This window comes from Procambarus clarkii, chromosome 5 (genome assembly GCF_040958095.1).
Source record: "Procambarus clarkii isolate CNS0578487 chromosome 5, FALCON_Pclarkii_2.0, whole genome shotgun sequence".
NCBI classification, from domain to species: domain Eukaryota; kingdom Metazoa; phylum Arthropoda; class Malacostraca; order Decapoda; family Cambaridae; genus Procambarus; species Procambarus clarkii.
In genome coordinates this window covers 49,499,943-49,517,658 of record NC_091154.1, presented here as the reverse complement: position 1 = coordinate 49,517,658, position 17,716 = coordinate 49,499,943, and the positions used below count along the sequence as shown (strand labels likewise).

Here is a 17,716-nt window from a genome sequence, read left to right as displayed (position 1 = left end):
GGATGTTATTGCATTTAAGGACTCTCGTCCTAAACGTCATGTTAAACGCCCTACACGATTTGATGATTAATTGTGTTCCTATGTAATGAAAAGTATTTACTTATTATGCTAAACTAAATTTAATATTGTTTGAATAATGCAGATATCTCATTCAATATTTTGTAACTTTGTAGTACAGTTTCTTTCATGTTTGTTTAACATTGCATATGTATTTTTAACATTGAAATCCTTTGTGGAAAAGATTAAGTTGTTTAAATTCTTTGTGTGCTTAATTAATGTTAAATGTATGCAGTATCTCTTGATATGGTAATAACTTACTTTGTGTCAATAACTTTGCTTTGTGCTACACGCATGGTAGACATCCTGTATTCATTCTTTTTAAAGAAAAGGAGGGATGTCATGTTCACAGAAAATGGTACCATCCGTTTTCTATGTGCGGCGGCTGGGACGCCAGAGAGAGATTGAAGGAAAACAATAGAGCGTACAGGACGCCCGCCAAGCTTGGTAGCTACTAGTCATGTAATCATATTAAGTATTAAAGTCAGTAACCAAGTCATGACTTTACATCAACCCTACAACCAAGACTTCCTCAGTAACACACAAACACCACAGATGTCTTCAGCTCACCCGTATAATATTAAGGATTTCATTTGCTGGTTTTGTTTGTTCTGTTATAATAGTCAGGTGTTTGTTCTGTTATAATAGCCAGGTGTTTGTTCTGTTATAATAGCCAGGTGTTTGTTCTGTTATAATAGCCAGGTGTTTGTTCTGTTATAATAGCCAGGTGTTTGTTCTGTTATAATAGCCAGGTGTTTGTTCTGTTATAATAGCCAGGTGTTTGTTCTGTTATAATAGTCAGGTGTTTGTTCTGTTATAATAGCCAGGTGTTTGTTCTGTTATAATAGTCAGGTGTTTGTTCTGTTATAATAGCCAGGTGTTTGTTCTGTTATAATAGCCAGGTGTTTGCAGGAACCATTTTCTTTTATAATAATTATTATTATAGTAAAGATTTATTATTTGTTCATCTGTTTCTTGTTTCATCTTGCCACTTACCCACAGCAAGGGCTAAAGCAGCATCTTTTTTATTTTATATGAGGAGAGCCACACTAGACCGGTCCAGTATTGCTGCACGTTACACCCGTCACACCCGTCACATCCGTCACACCCGTCACACCCGTCACATCCGTCACACCCGTCACATCCGTCACACCCGTCACACCCGTCACACTCGTCACACCCGTCACTCCCGTCACACCCGTCACTCCCGTCACACCCGTCACTCCCGTCACACCCGTCACACCCATCACACCCGTCACACCCGTCACACTCGTCACACCCGTCACACCCGTCACACCCGTCACACCCGTCACACCCGCCACTCCCGTCACACACCCGTCACACCCGTCACATCCGTCACATCCGTCACACACCCGTCACACACCCCGTCACACACGTCACATCCGTCACACACCCGTCACATCCGTCACACCCGTCACACTCGTCACACCCGTCACACCCGTCACACCCGTCACACCCGGGCTCTCTGCCTTAGACGGTAATAATCATCATCGTCACTGTTATAATTTGGCGGGAAGAGAAACGAACGTGTTCTCCACACGACGTTTATTCAACAACCACAAAACAATGACGTCACCAGGTATAGGTGCCATGGATACATATGAGCAACGGATCTTAATGTTACAAACCTAATCTTAAGTGACGTTAATCCTAACACGGGTCCTCTCAGTCTCCCAGAGCCCTCTCTCTCTCTGCCACATCCTAGGAGTCTTAACACGGGTCCTCTCAGTCTCCCAGAGCCCTCTCTCTCTGCCACATCCCAGGAGTCTTAACAACATTTACCTCTCCATCTGCGAAACCTCTACATCTTTCCTCGGCTATTGCAAGTTAGTCTATGTTTATTAAACAGTTTGTGAGCTTGTAAACTTCAAAATTATTATGGTTATGAACAATCTTGTAAAATGTTTACTGAATGTAAACTAAACACTCATGATTGGAGAAGGATGCACAGCCTTCATAAGTGGTTGCGTAAATCCTTAATGATAACCAAACAGGCAATTGGCCGCTGACGCCTCGTTTGTAGACGTCAGATATCATATATTTAGATGTAAGATATCAAAGATTTTGACCCAAATAGTCTTGCATTGAAGAAGGAAACAGATGATCACTTCAGCTCAGTTTACAAACTGACCCAACAAGACCGTGTTGACTCTAGAGTGGAACAGAGCCATTATAGTGACCGTGTTCACTCTAGAGTGGAACAGAGCCATTATAGTGACCGTGTTCACTCTAGAGTGGAACAGAGCCATTATAGAGTGAGCTAGAGTGGGAGCAGCACACCACAGTCGACCACAGTGACCTCGGTGACGTCAGTGTGGTTGACCGCTGCCCTCACCACCTCCAGGCCGGTCACCACCTCCCCGAAGACGCCACCCCACCCCACCCCTGGGGGAAGGTCCCTGGTGATGATGATGATCTGGCCAGTGTGGTGGTTCCCCAGGGGCGGCCAGGGGCGCCACCACCCGGACACAACAGCCCCGGCGGTGCCACTCACCCCGTACTGCCCCTGCCACAGGTCTGGCACCAGCGGAGCCCCCACATCACCGCTGTAGCTGGCACTCCTCACACACTCCCCCGACGCTCCCCGGCCAACTACCTCCAGTAGTTGAGTGCCTATGTAGTTAGGACCCAGCTGGCCCGTACACAGCAGTGAGAACTGTGTGGCCAGCCCAGTGTGGTGGGGGAGTCGGATGGTGACCCGCCCACCTGGTGACCCGGACCACCGCAGGTCCAGGAAGGCCAGGGTGAAGGGGCGCGCATCCAACAACACCACAACATCTTCATACTGAAACAAACACAGAGAATAATGGTGACGGAGAATGTTAAACAGGTTAACTTCAGTGTGTACACAGTTACTTCTTCACGATGGGCGTGAGGTGTGAGTGTCACTTTAGACTCATGAGTGGCTAGAGAGAGGCCACCCGGCGCTGCCCGGGTGCACCAGGACCTTATCTTCACTACTCATTATCTTCAGCACTGTAACCTGCTTTTATAACATTCTCTCTCCCTCCCCCTCACATTCTCTCCCTCACATTCTCCCCCTCACATTCTCTCCCACACATTCTCCCCCTCACATTCTCCCCCTCACATTCTCTCCCACACATTCTCCCCCTCACATTCTCTCCCTCACATTCTCCCCCTCACATTCTCTCCCACACATTCTCCCCCTCACATTCTCCCCCACACATTCTCCCCCTCACATTCTCTCCCACACATTCTCCCCCTCACATTCTCCCCCACACATTCTCCCCCTCACATTCTCTCCCACACATTCTCCCCCTCACATTCTCCCCCTCACATTCTCCCCCTCACATTCTCTCCCACACATTCTCCCCCCACATTCTCCCCCTCACATTCTCCCCCTCACATTCTCTCCCACACATTCTCCCCCTCACATTCTCCCCCACACATTCTCCCCCTCACATTCTCTCCCACACATTCTCCCCCTCACATTCTCCCCCTCACATTCTTCCCCTCACATTCTCTCCCACACATTCTCCCCCTCACATTCTCCCCCTCACATTCTCTCCCACACATTCTCCCCCTCACATTCTCCCCCTCACATTCTCCCCCTCACATTCTCCCCCTCACATTCTCTCCCACACATTCTCCCCCTCACATTCTCTCCCTCACATTCTCCCCCTCACATTCTCTCCCACACATTCTCCCCCTCACATTCTCCCCCACACATTCTCCCCCTCACATTCTCTCCCACACATTCTCCCCCTCACATTCTCCCCCTCACATTCTCCCCCTCACATTCTTCCCCTCACATTCTCTCCCACACATTCTCCCCCTCACATTCTCCCCCTCACATTCTCCCCCTCACATTCTCTCCCACACATTCTCCCCCTCACATTCTCCCCTCACATTCTCCCCCTCACATTCTCCCCCTCACATTCTCTCCCACACATTCTCCCCCTCACATTCTCTCCCACACATTCTCCCCCTCACATTCTCTCCCTCACATTCTCCCCCCTCACATTCTCCCCCTCACATTCTCTCCCACACATTCTCCCCCTCACATTCTCCCCCTCACATTCTCCCCCCTCACATTCTCCCCCTCACATTCTCCCCCTCACATTCTCTCCCACACATTCTCCCCCTCACATTCTCTCCCTCACATTCTCCCCCTTCACATTCTCCCCCTCACATTCTCTCCCTCACATTCTCCCCCCTCACATTCTCCCCCTCACATTCTCTCCCACACATTCTCCCCCTCACATTCTCTCCCTCACATTCTTCCCCCCTCACATTCTCCCCCTCACATTCTCCCCCTCACATTCTCTCCCACACATTCTCCCCCTCACATTCTCTCCCTCACATTCTCCCCCTCACATTCTCCCCCTCACATTCTCTCCCACACATTCTCCCCCTCACATTCTCCCCCTCACATTCTCTCCCTCAGATTCTCCCCCTCACATTCTCCCCCTCACATTCTCTCCCACACATTCTCCCCCTCACATTCTCTCCCTCACATTCTCCCCCCTCACATTCTCCCCCTCACATTCTCTCCCACACATTCTCTCCCACACATTCTCCCCCTCACATTCTCCCCCTCACATTCTCTTCCACACATTCTCCCCCTCACATTCTCCCCCTCACATTCTCTCCCACACATTCTCCCCCTCACATTCTCCCCCTCACATTCTCCCCCACACATTCTCCCCCTCACATTCTCCCCCTCACATTCTCTCCCACACATTCTCCCCCTCACATTCTCCCCCTCACATTCTCTCCCTCACATTCTCCCCCTCACATTCTCCCCCTCACATTCTCTCCCACACATTCTTCCCCTCACATTCTCTCCCTCACATTCTCCCCCCTCACATTCTCCCCCTCACATTCTCTCCCACACATTCTCCCCCACACATTCTCCCCCTCACATTCTCCCCCTCACATTCTCCCCCTCACATTCTCCCCCTCACATTCTCCCCCTCACATTCTCTCCCACACATTCTCCCCCTCACATTCTCCCCCTCACATTCTCCCCCTCACATTCTCTCCCTCAGATTCTCCCCCTCACATTCTCCCCCACATATTCTCCCCCTCACATTCTCCCCCTCACATTCTCTCCCACACATTCTCCCCCTCACATTCTCTCCCTCAGAATCTCCCCCTCACATTCTCCCCCACACATTCTCCCCCTCACATTCTCCCCCTCACATTCTCTCCCACACATTCTCCCCCTCACATTCTCCCCCTCACATTCTCCCCCTCACATTCTCCCCCTCACATTCTCTCCCACACATTCTCCCCCTCACATTCTCTCCCTCACATTCTCCCCCCTCACATTCTCCCCCTCACATTCTCTCCCACACATTCTCCCCCTCACATTCTACCCCCTCACATTCTCCCCCTCACATTCTCCCCCACACATTCTCCCCCTCACCTTCTCCCCCTCACATTCTCTCCCACACATTCTCCCCCTCACATTCTCCCCGTCACATTCTCCCCCTCACATTCTCCCCCTCACATTCTCTCCCACACATTCTCCCCCTCACATTTTCTCCCTCAGATTCTCCCCCTCACATTCTCCCCCTCACATTCTCCCCCTCACATTCTCCCCCTCACATTCTCTCCCTCACATTCTCTCCCTCACATTCTCCCCCCTCACATTCTCCCCCTCACATTCTCTCCCTCAGATTCTCCCCCTCACATTCTCCCCCACACATTCTCCCCCTCACATTCTCCCCCCTCACATTCTCTCCCTAACATTCTCCCCCTCACATTCTCCCCCTCACATTCTCCCCCTCACATTCTCCCCCACACATTCTCCCCCTCACATTCTCTCCCACACATTCTCCCCCTAACATTCTCCCCCTCACATTCTCCCCCCTCACATTCTCCCTCTCACATTCTCTCCCTCACATTCTCCCCCTCACATTCTCCCCATCACATTCTCTCCCACACATTCTCCCCCAAACATTCTCCCCCTCACATTCTCCCCCTCACATTCTCCCCCACACATTCTCCCCCTCACATTCTCCCCCCTCACATTCTCTCCCTCACATTCTCCCCCTCACATTCTCCCCCTCACATTCTCCCCCTCACATTCTCCCCCTCACATTCTCCCCCTCACATTCTCTTCCACACATTCTCCCCCTCACATTCTCCCCCTCACATTCTCTCCCACACATTCTCCCCCTCACATTCTCTTTCTCACATTCTCCCCCACACATTCTCTCCCTCACATTCTCTCCCACACATTCTCTCCCTAACATTCTCCCCCTCACATTCTCCCCCTCACATTCTCTCCCACACATTCTCCCCCTCACATTCTCCCCCTCACATTCTCTCCCTCACATTCTCCCCCACACATTCTCCCCCTCACATTCTCTCCCACACATTCTCCCCCTCACATTCTCCCCCTCACATTCTCCCCCTCACATTCTCTCCCACACATTCCCCCCCTCACATTCTCTCCCTCACATTCTCCCCCTCACATTCTCCCCCTCACATTCTCTCCCACACATTCTCCCCCTCACATTCTCCCCCTCACATTCTCCCCCTCACATTCTCTCCCACACATTCTCCCCCTCACATTCTCTTTCTCACATTCTCCCCCACACATTCTCTCCCTCACATTCTCTCCCACACTTTCTCCCCCTAACATTCTCCCCCTCACATTCTCTTTGTCACATTCTCCCCCACACATTCTCTCCCTCACATTCTCCCCCTCACATTCTCCCCCTCACATTCTCTCCCACACATTCTCCCCCTCACATTCTCTTTCTCACATTCTCCCCCACACATTCTCCCCCTCACATTCTCTCCCATACATTCTCCCCCTCACATTCTCCCCCTCACATTCTCTCCCACACATTCTCCCCCTCACATTCTCCCCCTCACATTATCTCCCTCACATTCTCCCCCACACATTCTCCCCCTCACATTCTCTCCCACACATTCTCCCCCTCACATTCTCCCCCTCACATTCTCCCCCTCACATTCTCTCCCACACATTCCCCCCCCTCACATTCTCTCCCTCACATTCTCCCCCTCACATTCTCCCCCTCACATTCTCTCCCACACATTCTCCCCCTCACATTCTCTCCCTCACATTCTCCCCCTCACATTCTCCCCCTCACATTCTCTCCCTCACATTCTCTCCCTCACATTCTCTCCCACACATTCTCCCCCCTCACATTCTCCCCCTCACATTCTCTCCACACATTCTCCCCCTCACATTCTCTCCCACACATTCTCCCCCTCACATTCTCTCCCTCAGATTCTCCCCCACACATTCTCCCCCTCACATTCTCCCCCACACATTCTCTCCCTCAGATTCTCCCCCACACATTCTCCCCCTCACATTCTCCCCCACACATTCTCCCCCTCACATTCTCCCCCTCACATTCTCTCCCACACATTCTCCCCCTCACATTCTCCCCGTCACATTCTCCCCCTCACATTCTCCCCCTCACATTCTCTCCCACACATTCTCCCCCCTCACATTTTCTCCCTCAGATTCTCCCCTCACATTCTCCCCCTCACATTCTCCCCCTCACATTCTCCCCCTCACATTCTCTCCCTCACATTCTCTCCCTCACATTCTCCCCCCTCACATTCTCCCCCTCACATTCTCTCCCTCAGATTCTCCCCCTCACATTCTCCCCCACACATTCTCCCCCTCACATTCTCCCCCCTCACATTCTCTCCCTAACATTCTCCCCCTCACATTCTCCCCCTCACATTCTCCCCCTCACATTCTCCCCCACACATTCTCCCCCTCACATTCTCTCCCACACATTCTCCCCCTAACATTCTCCCCCTCACATTCTCCCCCCTCACATTCTCCCTCTCACATTCTCTCCCTCACATTCTCCCCCTCACATTCTCCCCATCACATTCTCTCCCACACATTCTCCCCCTAACATTCTCCCCCTCACATTCTCCCCCTCACATTCTCCCCCACACATTCTCCCCCTCACATTCTCCCCCCTCACATTCTCTCCCTCACATTCTCCCCCTCACATTCTCCCCCTCACATTCTCCCCCTCACATTCTCCCCCTCACATTCTCCCCCTCACATTCTCCCCCTCACATTCTCTTCCACACATTCTCCCCCTCACATTCTCCCCCTCACATTCTCTCCCACACATTCTCCCCCTCACATTCTCTTTCTCACATTCTCCCCCACACATTCTCTCCCTCACATTCTCTCCCACACATTCTCTCCCTAACATTCTCCCCCTCACATTCTCCCCCTCACATTCTCTCCCACACATTCTCCCCCTCACATTCTCCCCCTCACATTCTCTCCCTCACATTCTCCCCCACACATTCTCCCCCTCACATTCTCTCCCACACATTCTCCCCCTCACATTCTCCCCCTCACATTCTCCCCCTCACATTCTCTCCCACACATTCCCCCCCTCACATTCTCTCCCTCACATTCTCCCCCTCACATTCTCCCCCTCACATTCTCTCCCACACATTCTCCCCCTCACATTCTCCCCCTCACATTCTCCCCCTCACATTCTCTCCCACACATTCTCCCCCTCACATTCTCTTTCTCACATTCTCCCCCACACATTCTCTCCCTCACATTCTCTCCCACACTTTCTCCCCCTAACATTCTCCCCCTCACATTCTCTTTGTCACATTCTCCCCCACACATTCTCTCCCTCACATTCTCCCCCTCACATTCTCCCCCTCACATTCTCTCCCACACATTCTCCCCCTCACATTCTCTTTCTCACATTCTCCCCCACACATTCTCCCCCTCACATTCTCTCCCATACATTCTCCCCCTCACATTCTCCCCCTCACATTCTCTCCCACACATTCTCCCCCTCACATTCTCCCCCTCACATTCTCTCCCTCACATTCTCCCCCACACATTCTCCCCCTCACATTCTCTCCCACACATTCTCCCCCTCACATTCTCCCCCTCACATTCTCCCCCTCACATTCTCTCCCACACATTCCCCCCCCTCACATTCTCTCCCTCACATTCTCCCCCTCACATTCTCCCCCTCACATTCTCTCCCACACATTCTCCCCCTCACATTCTCTCCCTCACATTCTCCCCCTCACATTCTCCCCCTCACATTCTCTCCCTCACATTCTCTCCCTCACATTCTCTCCCACACATTCTCCCCCCTCACATTCTCCCCCTCACATTCTCTCCACACATTCTCCCCCTCACATTCTCTCCCACACATTCTCCCCCTCACATTCTCTCCCTCAGATTCTCCCCCACACATTCTCCCCCTCACATTCTCCCCCACACATTCTCTCCCTCAGATTCTCCCCCACACATTCTCTCCCTCAGATTCTCCCCCACGCATTCTCTCCCACACATTCTCCCCCTCACATTCTCTCCCTCACATTCTCCCCCCTCACATTCTCTCCCTCACATTCTCTCCCTCACATTCTCCCCCTCAGATTCTCTCCCTCAGATTCTCCCCCTCACATTCTCTCCCTCACATTCTCTCCCTCACATTCTCCCCCTCACATTCTCCCCCTCACATTCTCCCCCTCACATTCTCCCCCACACATTCTCTCCCTCACATTCTCCCCCACACATTCTCCCTCACATTCTCCCCCTCACATTCTCCCCCTCATATTCTCCCCCTCACATTCTCTCCCTCACATTCTCCCCCTCACATTCTCTCCCTCACATTCTCCCCCTCACATTCTCCCCCTCACATTCTCTCCCTCACATTCTCCCCCTCACATTCTCCCCCTCACATTCTCCCCCTCACATTCTCCCCCTCACATTCTCCCCCTCACATTCTCCCCCTCACATTCTCCCCCTCACATTCTCCCCCTCACATTCTCCCCCTCACATTCTCCCCCTCACATTCTCCCCCTCACATTCTCCCCCTCACATTCTCCCCCAGGGGGCAGAACATGAACGAAGAAACATAGAACAACATAGATCAGTCTAGAAATCTGTTGGTAAACACACTATGGACAATCCAACTTAAATTTCTGACTTGAGAGGAATCACTGGTTTTCGCAATAGGAGCCAATCCTACTTTAGGAGGAGCATGGGGTGTATCGACCCTTTAACACCCCCCTCCCCCCTAACACACACACACATATACACTGCAGGAAGCAGCCCGTGACAGCTGACTAACTCCCAGGTACCTATTTACTGTTAGGTAACAGGGATATTCATGGTGAAACAAACTTTGCCCATTTGTTTCTGCCTCGTGCGGGAATCGAACCCGCGCCACAGAATTACGAGTCCTGCGCGCTATCCACCAGGCTACCAGGCGCGTATGTGTGGGTGTGGGCGTGTGGTGTGTGCGTGTGTGTTGGTGTTGGCATGTGTGGGTGTGGGCGTGTACTCACCTAATTGTGCTTGCGGGGGTTAAACTTTGGCTCTTTGGTCCCGCCTCTCAACTGTCAATCAATTGGTGTACAGATTCCAGAGCCTACTGGGCTCTATCATATCTACATTTGAAACTGTGTATGGAGTCAGCCTCCACCACATCACTTCCTAGTGCATTCCATTTATTAACTACTCTGACACTGAAAAAAATTCTTTCTAAGGTCTCTGTGGCTCATCTGGGTACTAAGTTTCCACCTGTGTCCCCTTGTTCATGTTCCACCCCGTGCTGAAGAGTTTGTCTTTGTCCACCCTGTCAATTCCCCTGAGAATTTTGTAGGTGGTTATCATGTCTCCCCTTACTCTTCTGTTTTCGAGGGATGTGAGGTTCAGCTCCTTTAGCCTTTCCTCGTAGCTCATTCCTCTCAGTTCCGAGACGAGCTTGGTGGCATACCGCTGAATCTTCTCTAACTTTGTCTTGTGTTTAACTAGGTATGGACTTCAGGCTGGAGCTGCATACTCCAGGATTAGTCTTACATAAGTGATATACAGGGTCCTGAACGATTCCTTACACAAGTTTCTAAAGGCAGTTCTTATGTTGGCCAGTCTAGCATATGCCGCTGATGATATTCTTTTGATGTGGGCCTCTGGGGACAGGTTCGGTGTGATATCAACCCCCAGATCTTTCTCTCGATTTGACTCTTGCAGGATTTCACCTCCCAGATGGTACCTTGTGTTCAGCCTCCTGCTCCCTTCGCCTAATTTCCTTACTTTACACTTTCCTGAGTTGAACTTTAGGAGCCCTTTTCTAGACCATTCCTCCAGTTTGTCCAGGTCATCCTGTAGTCTCTGTCTATATTTATGCGTCTTGATTCTTCTCATAATTTTTGCATCTTCAGCAAACATTGAGAGGAACGAGTCTATACCCTCCGAATGATCGTTTACATATATTAGAAACAGGATGGGTCCAAGTACTGATCCCTGTGGGACTCCGCTGGTGACATCTCGCCACTCTGATGCCTCCCCCCTCACCGTTACTCGCTCTTTCCTGTTGCTTAAGTACTCCCTTACCCACTGGAGCACCTTCCCTTTTACTCCTGCCAATTGCTCCAACTTTTTTAACAGCCTTTTATGAGGTACTGTGTCAAAGGCTTTCTGGCAGTTCAGGAAAATGCTGTCAGCCCACCCTTCTCTTTCCTGCCTAATTTTTGTTGTCTGGTCATAGAATTCTATTAAACCTGTGAGGCACGATTTACCATCCCTGAACCCATATTGGTGTGCGTTACAAAGTTATTTCCCTCCAGATGCTCTACGAGCCTTTTCCTCACCATCTTCTCCATCACCTTGCATGGTATACAAGTTAGGGAAACCTGCCTGTAGTTCAGTGCCTCTTGCCTGTCACCCTTCTTGTATATTGGGACTACATAGCTGTCTTCCAACTTTCTGGTAAGTTTCCTGTTTCAAGCGACCTGTTATGCACCATAGAGAGTGGCACATTTAGTGTTTCTGCACCTTCCTTAGGTATCCATGGTGAGATTCTGTCAGGCACAATAGCCTTTGTCACATCCAGCTCCAGCAGACACCTTTTGACCTCATCACTGGTCAGGTCAAATTCCTCCAAGGTTGCTTGGTTTGCCTCCTCCTCATTTAGTGGCGGGGGCTTCTCCTTGTCCTATTGTGAAGACCTCCTGGAATCTCTTGTTGAGTTCTTCACACACCTCCTTGTCATTCTCTGTGTATCTGTTCTCCCCTTTTTTCATTTTCATCACTTGTACTGCTGTTTTCCTCCTGATGTGGCTATGGAACAGCTTTGGTCGGGTCTTGGCTTTACTCGCTATGTCATTTTCAAACTGTCTCTCTGCATCCCTCCTCACTCTGAGGTACTCATTTCTGGTCCTCTAGTATCTCTTTCTGCTCTCCGGTGATCTGTTATTTCTGTAGTTTCTCCATGTTCTTTTACTCAGTTGCTTCGCTATCTTGTATTCCTGATTGAATTATGGGTTTTTCTGCTGTTTTTCGTTTTTCTCCTTTTGGACTGGGATAAATCTGTCTGCAACTTCCTGGCACTTTTGGGTGACAAAATCCATCATGTCCTGCACATTCTTGTCTCTAAGTTCTGTTTCCCATGGTATTCCCATGAGGAAGTTCCTCATCTCGTCATGTTTTCCTCTTCGGTAATTTAGTCTTTTTCCCTCCGATCCCATCCTTGGATAGGTTATCCCTACCTCCACCAAGTACTCAAAAGTCATTGCACTGTGGTCACTCATTCCTATGGGGCTTCAACTTTAACTTCCCTTATTTCTGCCTCATTCAGGGTGAATATCAAGTCGAGTCTAGCTGGTTTATCATTGCCTCTCACTCTTGTGGGTTCCTTGACATGCTGGCTCAAAAAGTTCCTTGTTGCCACTTCCAAGAGTTTAGCTCTCCGCGTATCTGCACCACCATGTGGGTCCCCATTCTCCCAATCTATCTTTCCATGGTTGAAATCCCTCATGATTAAGAGTCTTGAGCCATTCCTGCAGGCAACTGAAGCTGCTCTCTCTATTATATTAATGGTTGCCAAGTTGTTCCTATCAAACTCCTGTCTAGGTCTTCTGTCATTTAGGGGAGGGTTGTAAATGACTGCCACTATTATCTTAGGTCCAATCATTGTTATAGTTCCTGTTATGTAATCTCTGAACCCATTACAGTCTGGAATTTCCATCTCATCAAAACTCCAGTCCTTCCTTATCAGCAGGGCCACTCCTCCACCTCCTCTCCCGTCCCTCTTTTTCCTTACTATATAGTAGTCCTTTGGAAACACAGCATCTGTTATGACTCCAGACAATTTTGTTTCCGTGACTCCTATTACATCAGGGCTTTCTTCTTGCTCCCTTTCTGCCAGTTCACTTGCTTTATTGGTAATCCCATCAATGTTTGAGTACATTACCTTGAAGCTCACTTTCTTATATCCAATTTCACCCTCACTCCTCACAAGTGTAGGAAGTTGTTCCATGGTCATTGCTACTTGGGTAGACTCATCCTCCTGTGAGGTAGTTGCCAAGGGTTCATGGGGAGGTGGAGTGGGTGATGGAGGGCTTAGGTCTTGTTCAGGCCTGCTTGGGGCAGGACGAAGTCCTGGGGGTGAGGGAGGGGGCAGGGATTGCTTGGGGAGAGGGCACGCCATCCTGCGGTGTAGTTGACAGGGGTTTGTAGGGAGGTGGAATGGGGGATGGAGGGCTTAAGTCTCGCCTGGGCCTGCTTGGGGCAGGAAGAAGACCAGGGGCTGGGAAGGCAGGTGATACTTGGGGTAAGGGGAGAGGGAGGATTTGGGTTTTATGATGGGCATTGTGCAGGGGCAAGGAAGGGTTTGTGCTGGGTAATAGGGGGATCCCAATTGGGTGGTGGGCTGGAGTGTTGCATTCCCTCCTGGGGTTCCTGAGTTGCTGGATTGGGGTTCCCCACTCCCCTCTGGAATTGCTTGGTTGGAAGCTGAGGTTCCCTGGCTCCCTTCCCTCTCCTTTGCTCCTTTTCTTTACATCTGCTGCCCTTATTATCTCGTCTGTGGTCATGTCCCTCTGAACATATACTTCTTTGTAATTCCTTGCATACCTCAGTTTGCTCTTCTTTACTAGGATGTCCTCTTTGATGACCTCGCTCTTGAATACTACCTTGATCAATCTCTTTTTTTCTGTTGTACTGGCCAATCCGGAATAACTGTTCTATGTCTCGTTCAGCCCCTTCCATTTCTATCTCCTTTAATATCCCTGCCACTTCAGCTTTGTCTTTAGTCCTCCATTCCTCTCTTGTGGAACCCTCTTGTTCCTTCACGCCTATAACTACTACAGCTCTTTTCCTTTCCATTAGCTGGCTTGTGCATCTAGCTGCCTCCTGTGATGTTACTGCTTTCATTACAACTTCCTTGACTTTGTACATAGCATCTGGGCTCCTCAGCATTTCAGCAAAGGTTGGGCCAATTGTAGGGGTCCCTGCCATTGCTAAATCTCCTGGTACCTGGAGGTTGGTTGCTTGGGCCAGAGTCTGAGGAGGGCCTGTTTTTAGGATTTTTATCTCTTGTGCTGCACTTAGTTCTATCTGCAGCTTACATATAGCTTCCCTCAGGTCCTTCAATTCCCCACTGATTTCCTTCCATGCCTTAGCAATCATCTCCATATGTGACGCGTCCAGTCCCTCTCCTCCAGCTTCGTTCTGTTGTCTTACCATCCATCTTGACCTATGTGTGTGTGTGTGTGTGTGTATGTGTGTGTACTCAACTAGTTGTACTCACCTAGTTGTGTCTGCAGGATCGAGCATTGACTCTTGGATCCCGCCTTTCGAGCATCGGTTGTTTACAGCAATGACTCCTGTCCCATTTCCCTATCATACCTGGTTTTAAAATTATGAATAGTATTTGCTTCCACAACCTGTTCCTAAAGTGCATTCCATTTTCCCACTACTCTCACGCTAAAAGAAAACTTCCTGACATCTCTGTGACTCATCTGAGTTTCAAGCTTCCATCCATGTCCCCTCGTTCTGTTAATATTCCGTGTGAACATTTCGTCTATGTCCACTCTGTCAATCCCTCTGAGTATCTTATACATTCCTATCATGTCCCCCCTCTCCCTTCTTCTTTCTAGTGCCGTAAGGCACAGTTCCCTCAGGCGCTCCTTAATACCCCATCCCTCGTAGCTCTGGGACGAGTCTCGTTGCAAACCTCTGAACGTTTTCCAGTTTCATTATATGCTTCTTCAGATGGGGACTTCATGATGAGGCGGCATACTCTAAGACTGGCCTCACGTAGGCAGTGTAAAGCGCCCTAAATGCCTCCTTACTTAGGTTTCTGAATGATGTTCTAACTTTTGCCAGTGTAGAGTACACTGCTGTCGTTATCCTATATATATGTGCCTCAGGAGATAGATTAGGTGTTACGTCCACACCCAGATCTCTTTCGCGCGTCGTCACAGGTAGGCTGTTCCCCTTCATTGTGTACTGTTCCTTTGGTCTCCTATCTCCTAGTCCCATTTCCATGACTTTACATTTGCTCGTGTTGAATTCCAGTAGCCATTTCTCTGACCATCTCTGCAACCTGTTCAGGTCCTCTTGGATGATCCTGCAATCCTCATCTGTCACAACTCTTCTCATCAACTTTGCATCATCCGCAAACATCGACATGTAGGACTCTACGCCTGTAAACATGTCGTTAACATATACAAGAAATAGAATTGGTCCCAGGACCGATCCTTGTGGTACTCCACTTGTTACTGTTCGCCAGTCCGACTTCTCGCCCCTTACTGTAACTCTTTGGCTCCTTCCTGTTAGGTAGTTCCTTATCCATGCTAGGACCTTTCCCCCCCCTACCCCCGCCTGCCTCTCGAGTTTGAACAGCAGTCTCATGTGCGGTATTGTATTAAAGACTTTTTGGCAGTCCAGAAATATGCAGTCTGCCCAACCATCTCTGTCCTTTCTTATCCTCGTTATTTTATCATAGAATTCCAGAAGGTTTGTTAGGCACGATTTCCCTGTCCAGAACCCATGTTGATGTTTGTTCACAAACCTAATGTTCTCCAGGTGTGCAACCAGTCGTAGCCTAATTATTCTTTCCAGTATTTTACAGGGGATGCTTGTCAGTGATTCAGGTCTATAGTTAAGTGCCTCCTCCCTATCGCCTTTCTTGAAGATCGGCACGACATTTGCCTTCTTCCAGCAACTGGAAGACTGGAAGAAGCAACTGGGCAATTCTCCCGACATAAGTGACTCATTAAAGATCATTGCCAGAGGCACGCTGAGGGCCTGCGCTGCTTCTTTTAGTATCCACGGTGATACTTTGTCTGGTCCAGCTGCTTTAGTTGCATCTAGAGTTGTCAACTGTTTCATTACCTCCTCTGCTGTCACCTCTATATCTGATAGCCATTCATCTAGGATAACCCCTTCCAACAATGGGAGCTGCTCAGGCTAGGTAGTGAACACTCCATGGAAACTGGCATTCAGTGCCTCGCAGATTTCCTTGTCACTTTCAGTATATGCCCCCTCTGTCTTCCTTAGTCTTGTCACTTGGTCGTTCACCGACATTTTTCTTCTTATATGACTGTGTAGTAACTTAGGTTGTTTTTTCGCTTTGAATGCAATATCGTTCTCATAGTCCCTTTCCGATGTTCGTCTTATGTTAATGTAATCGTTCCTAGCTCTGTTGCATCTGATCCTGTTGTCCTCTGTCCTTTGTCTTCTGTACTTCCTCCACTCCCGCCTGCTGGCCATTTTTGCTTCCTGACACTGTCTATTAAACCATGGGTTATTTTATTCCTTCTTATTTTTTCTCTTTACTGTTGGTATAAATCTCTCTTCGGCCTCCTGGCATTTCTGTATGACTAGGTCCATCATATCTTGGACTGTTTTTCCTCTAATTTCTTCCTCCCACTGCACTTCACCCAGATAGTCCCTTATCTTCTTATAGTCCCCTTTCCTGTAGTCAACTCTCCTTTCCCAGATCTCTTGTCCCATGGTCATAAGTTTGAATTCCGTCATGTAATCAAAGACCAGGACACAATGGTCACTGGCCCCTAGAGGTATTTCATGCTCTAAATTCTCGATATCTTCTGCGTTCTGGGTGAAAATCAGGTCTAATAGACTCGGTGCATCTCCTCCTTTTTCCCTTGTGTCTTCCTTCACATGTTATGTAAGGAAATTCCTGTCTATAACATCTACTAATTTTGCTCCCCACGTTTCGTCCCCTCCATGGGGATTCCTTGATTCCCAATTTATCTCTCCATGATTTAGGTCCCCCATGATCAGCAGCTTCGCTCTCATTCTGTGGGCTAGTGTTGCTGCCTTCTGCAGTTCATCTATACATGCCTTGTTGTTGTCATCATACTCCTGCCTGGGTCTTTTACTGTTTGGTGGGGATTGCAGATTTCCAAGATCACAATCTTCCTCCCATCTACTGTCAGAGTTCCATGTATGAAGCTTGTGCACTCATTGGTAACCCGATTTCCCAGGTCTTCAAACTTCCATTTCCGCTTTATTAGGAGTGCTACTCCCCCTCCCTGTCTCTGTGTCCTCTCTTTTCGTATCACCTGGTACCCTACAGGAAAGATTGCATCTGAGATCATGTCATTAATTTTAGTTTCCACAATTGCAACTATGTCAGGATCTGTCTCACTCACTCTTTCTTTTATCTCTTCTGCTTTATTAGATACCCCATCAGCATTGGTGTACCAAACCTTGAGATTCTTCATGGAAACTCTTGTACCAGAGTTCTCCCTTTCTCTGGGGGTCTGGGGGGATCTGGGGGGTGTCTGGGGGGTGACTGGGGGCAGGGGGGACCTGGGGGATCTTAGGGGGTGTCTGGGGTATGACTGGGGGTGGGGAGGATCCGGG

At 49.5% G+C, this 17,716-nt stretch overlaps 1 protein-coding gene across 2 annotated transcripts in view; it reads right to left on the bottom strand.

Annotated features, from left to right (window-relative positions):
* Positions 1 to 1,608: 1,608 nt before the first annotated feature.
* The window catches only part of LOC138350849 (uncharacterized), a 207,170-nt gene continuing 191,062 nt past the window's right edge, over positions 1,609 to 17,716 (bottom strand). Inside the window, exon 6 of one of the 2 annotated variants that reach the window (XM_069302292.1) lies at positions 1,609 to 2,863. In XM_069302292.1, the coding sequence (XP_069158393.1) occupies positions 2,339 to 2,863 (525 nt within the window). In that variant the 3' untranslated portion in view covers positions 1,609 to 2,338. The remainder of the gene's footprint in view (positions 2,864 to 17,716) is intronic. The other variant, XM_069302297.1, reaches the window with a different exon arrangement.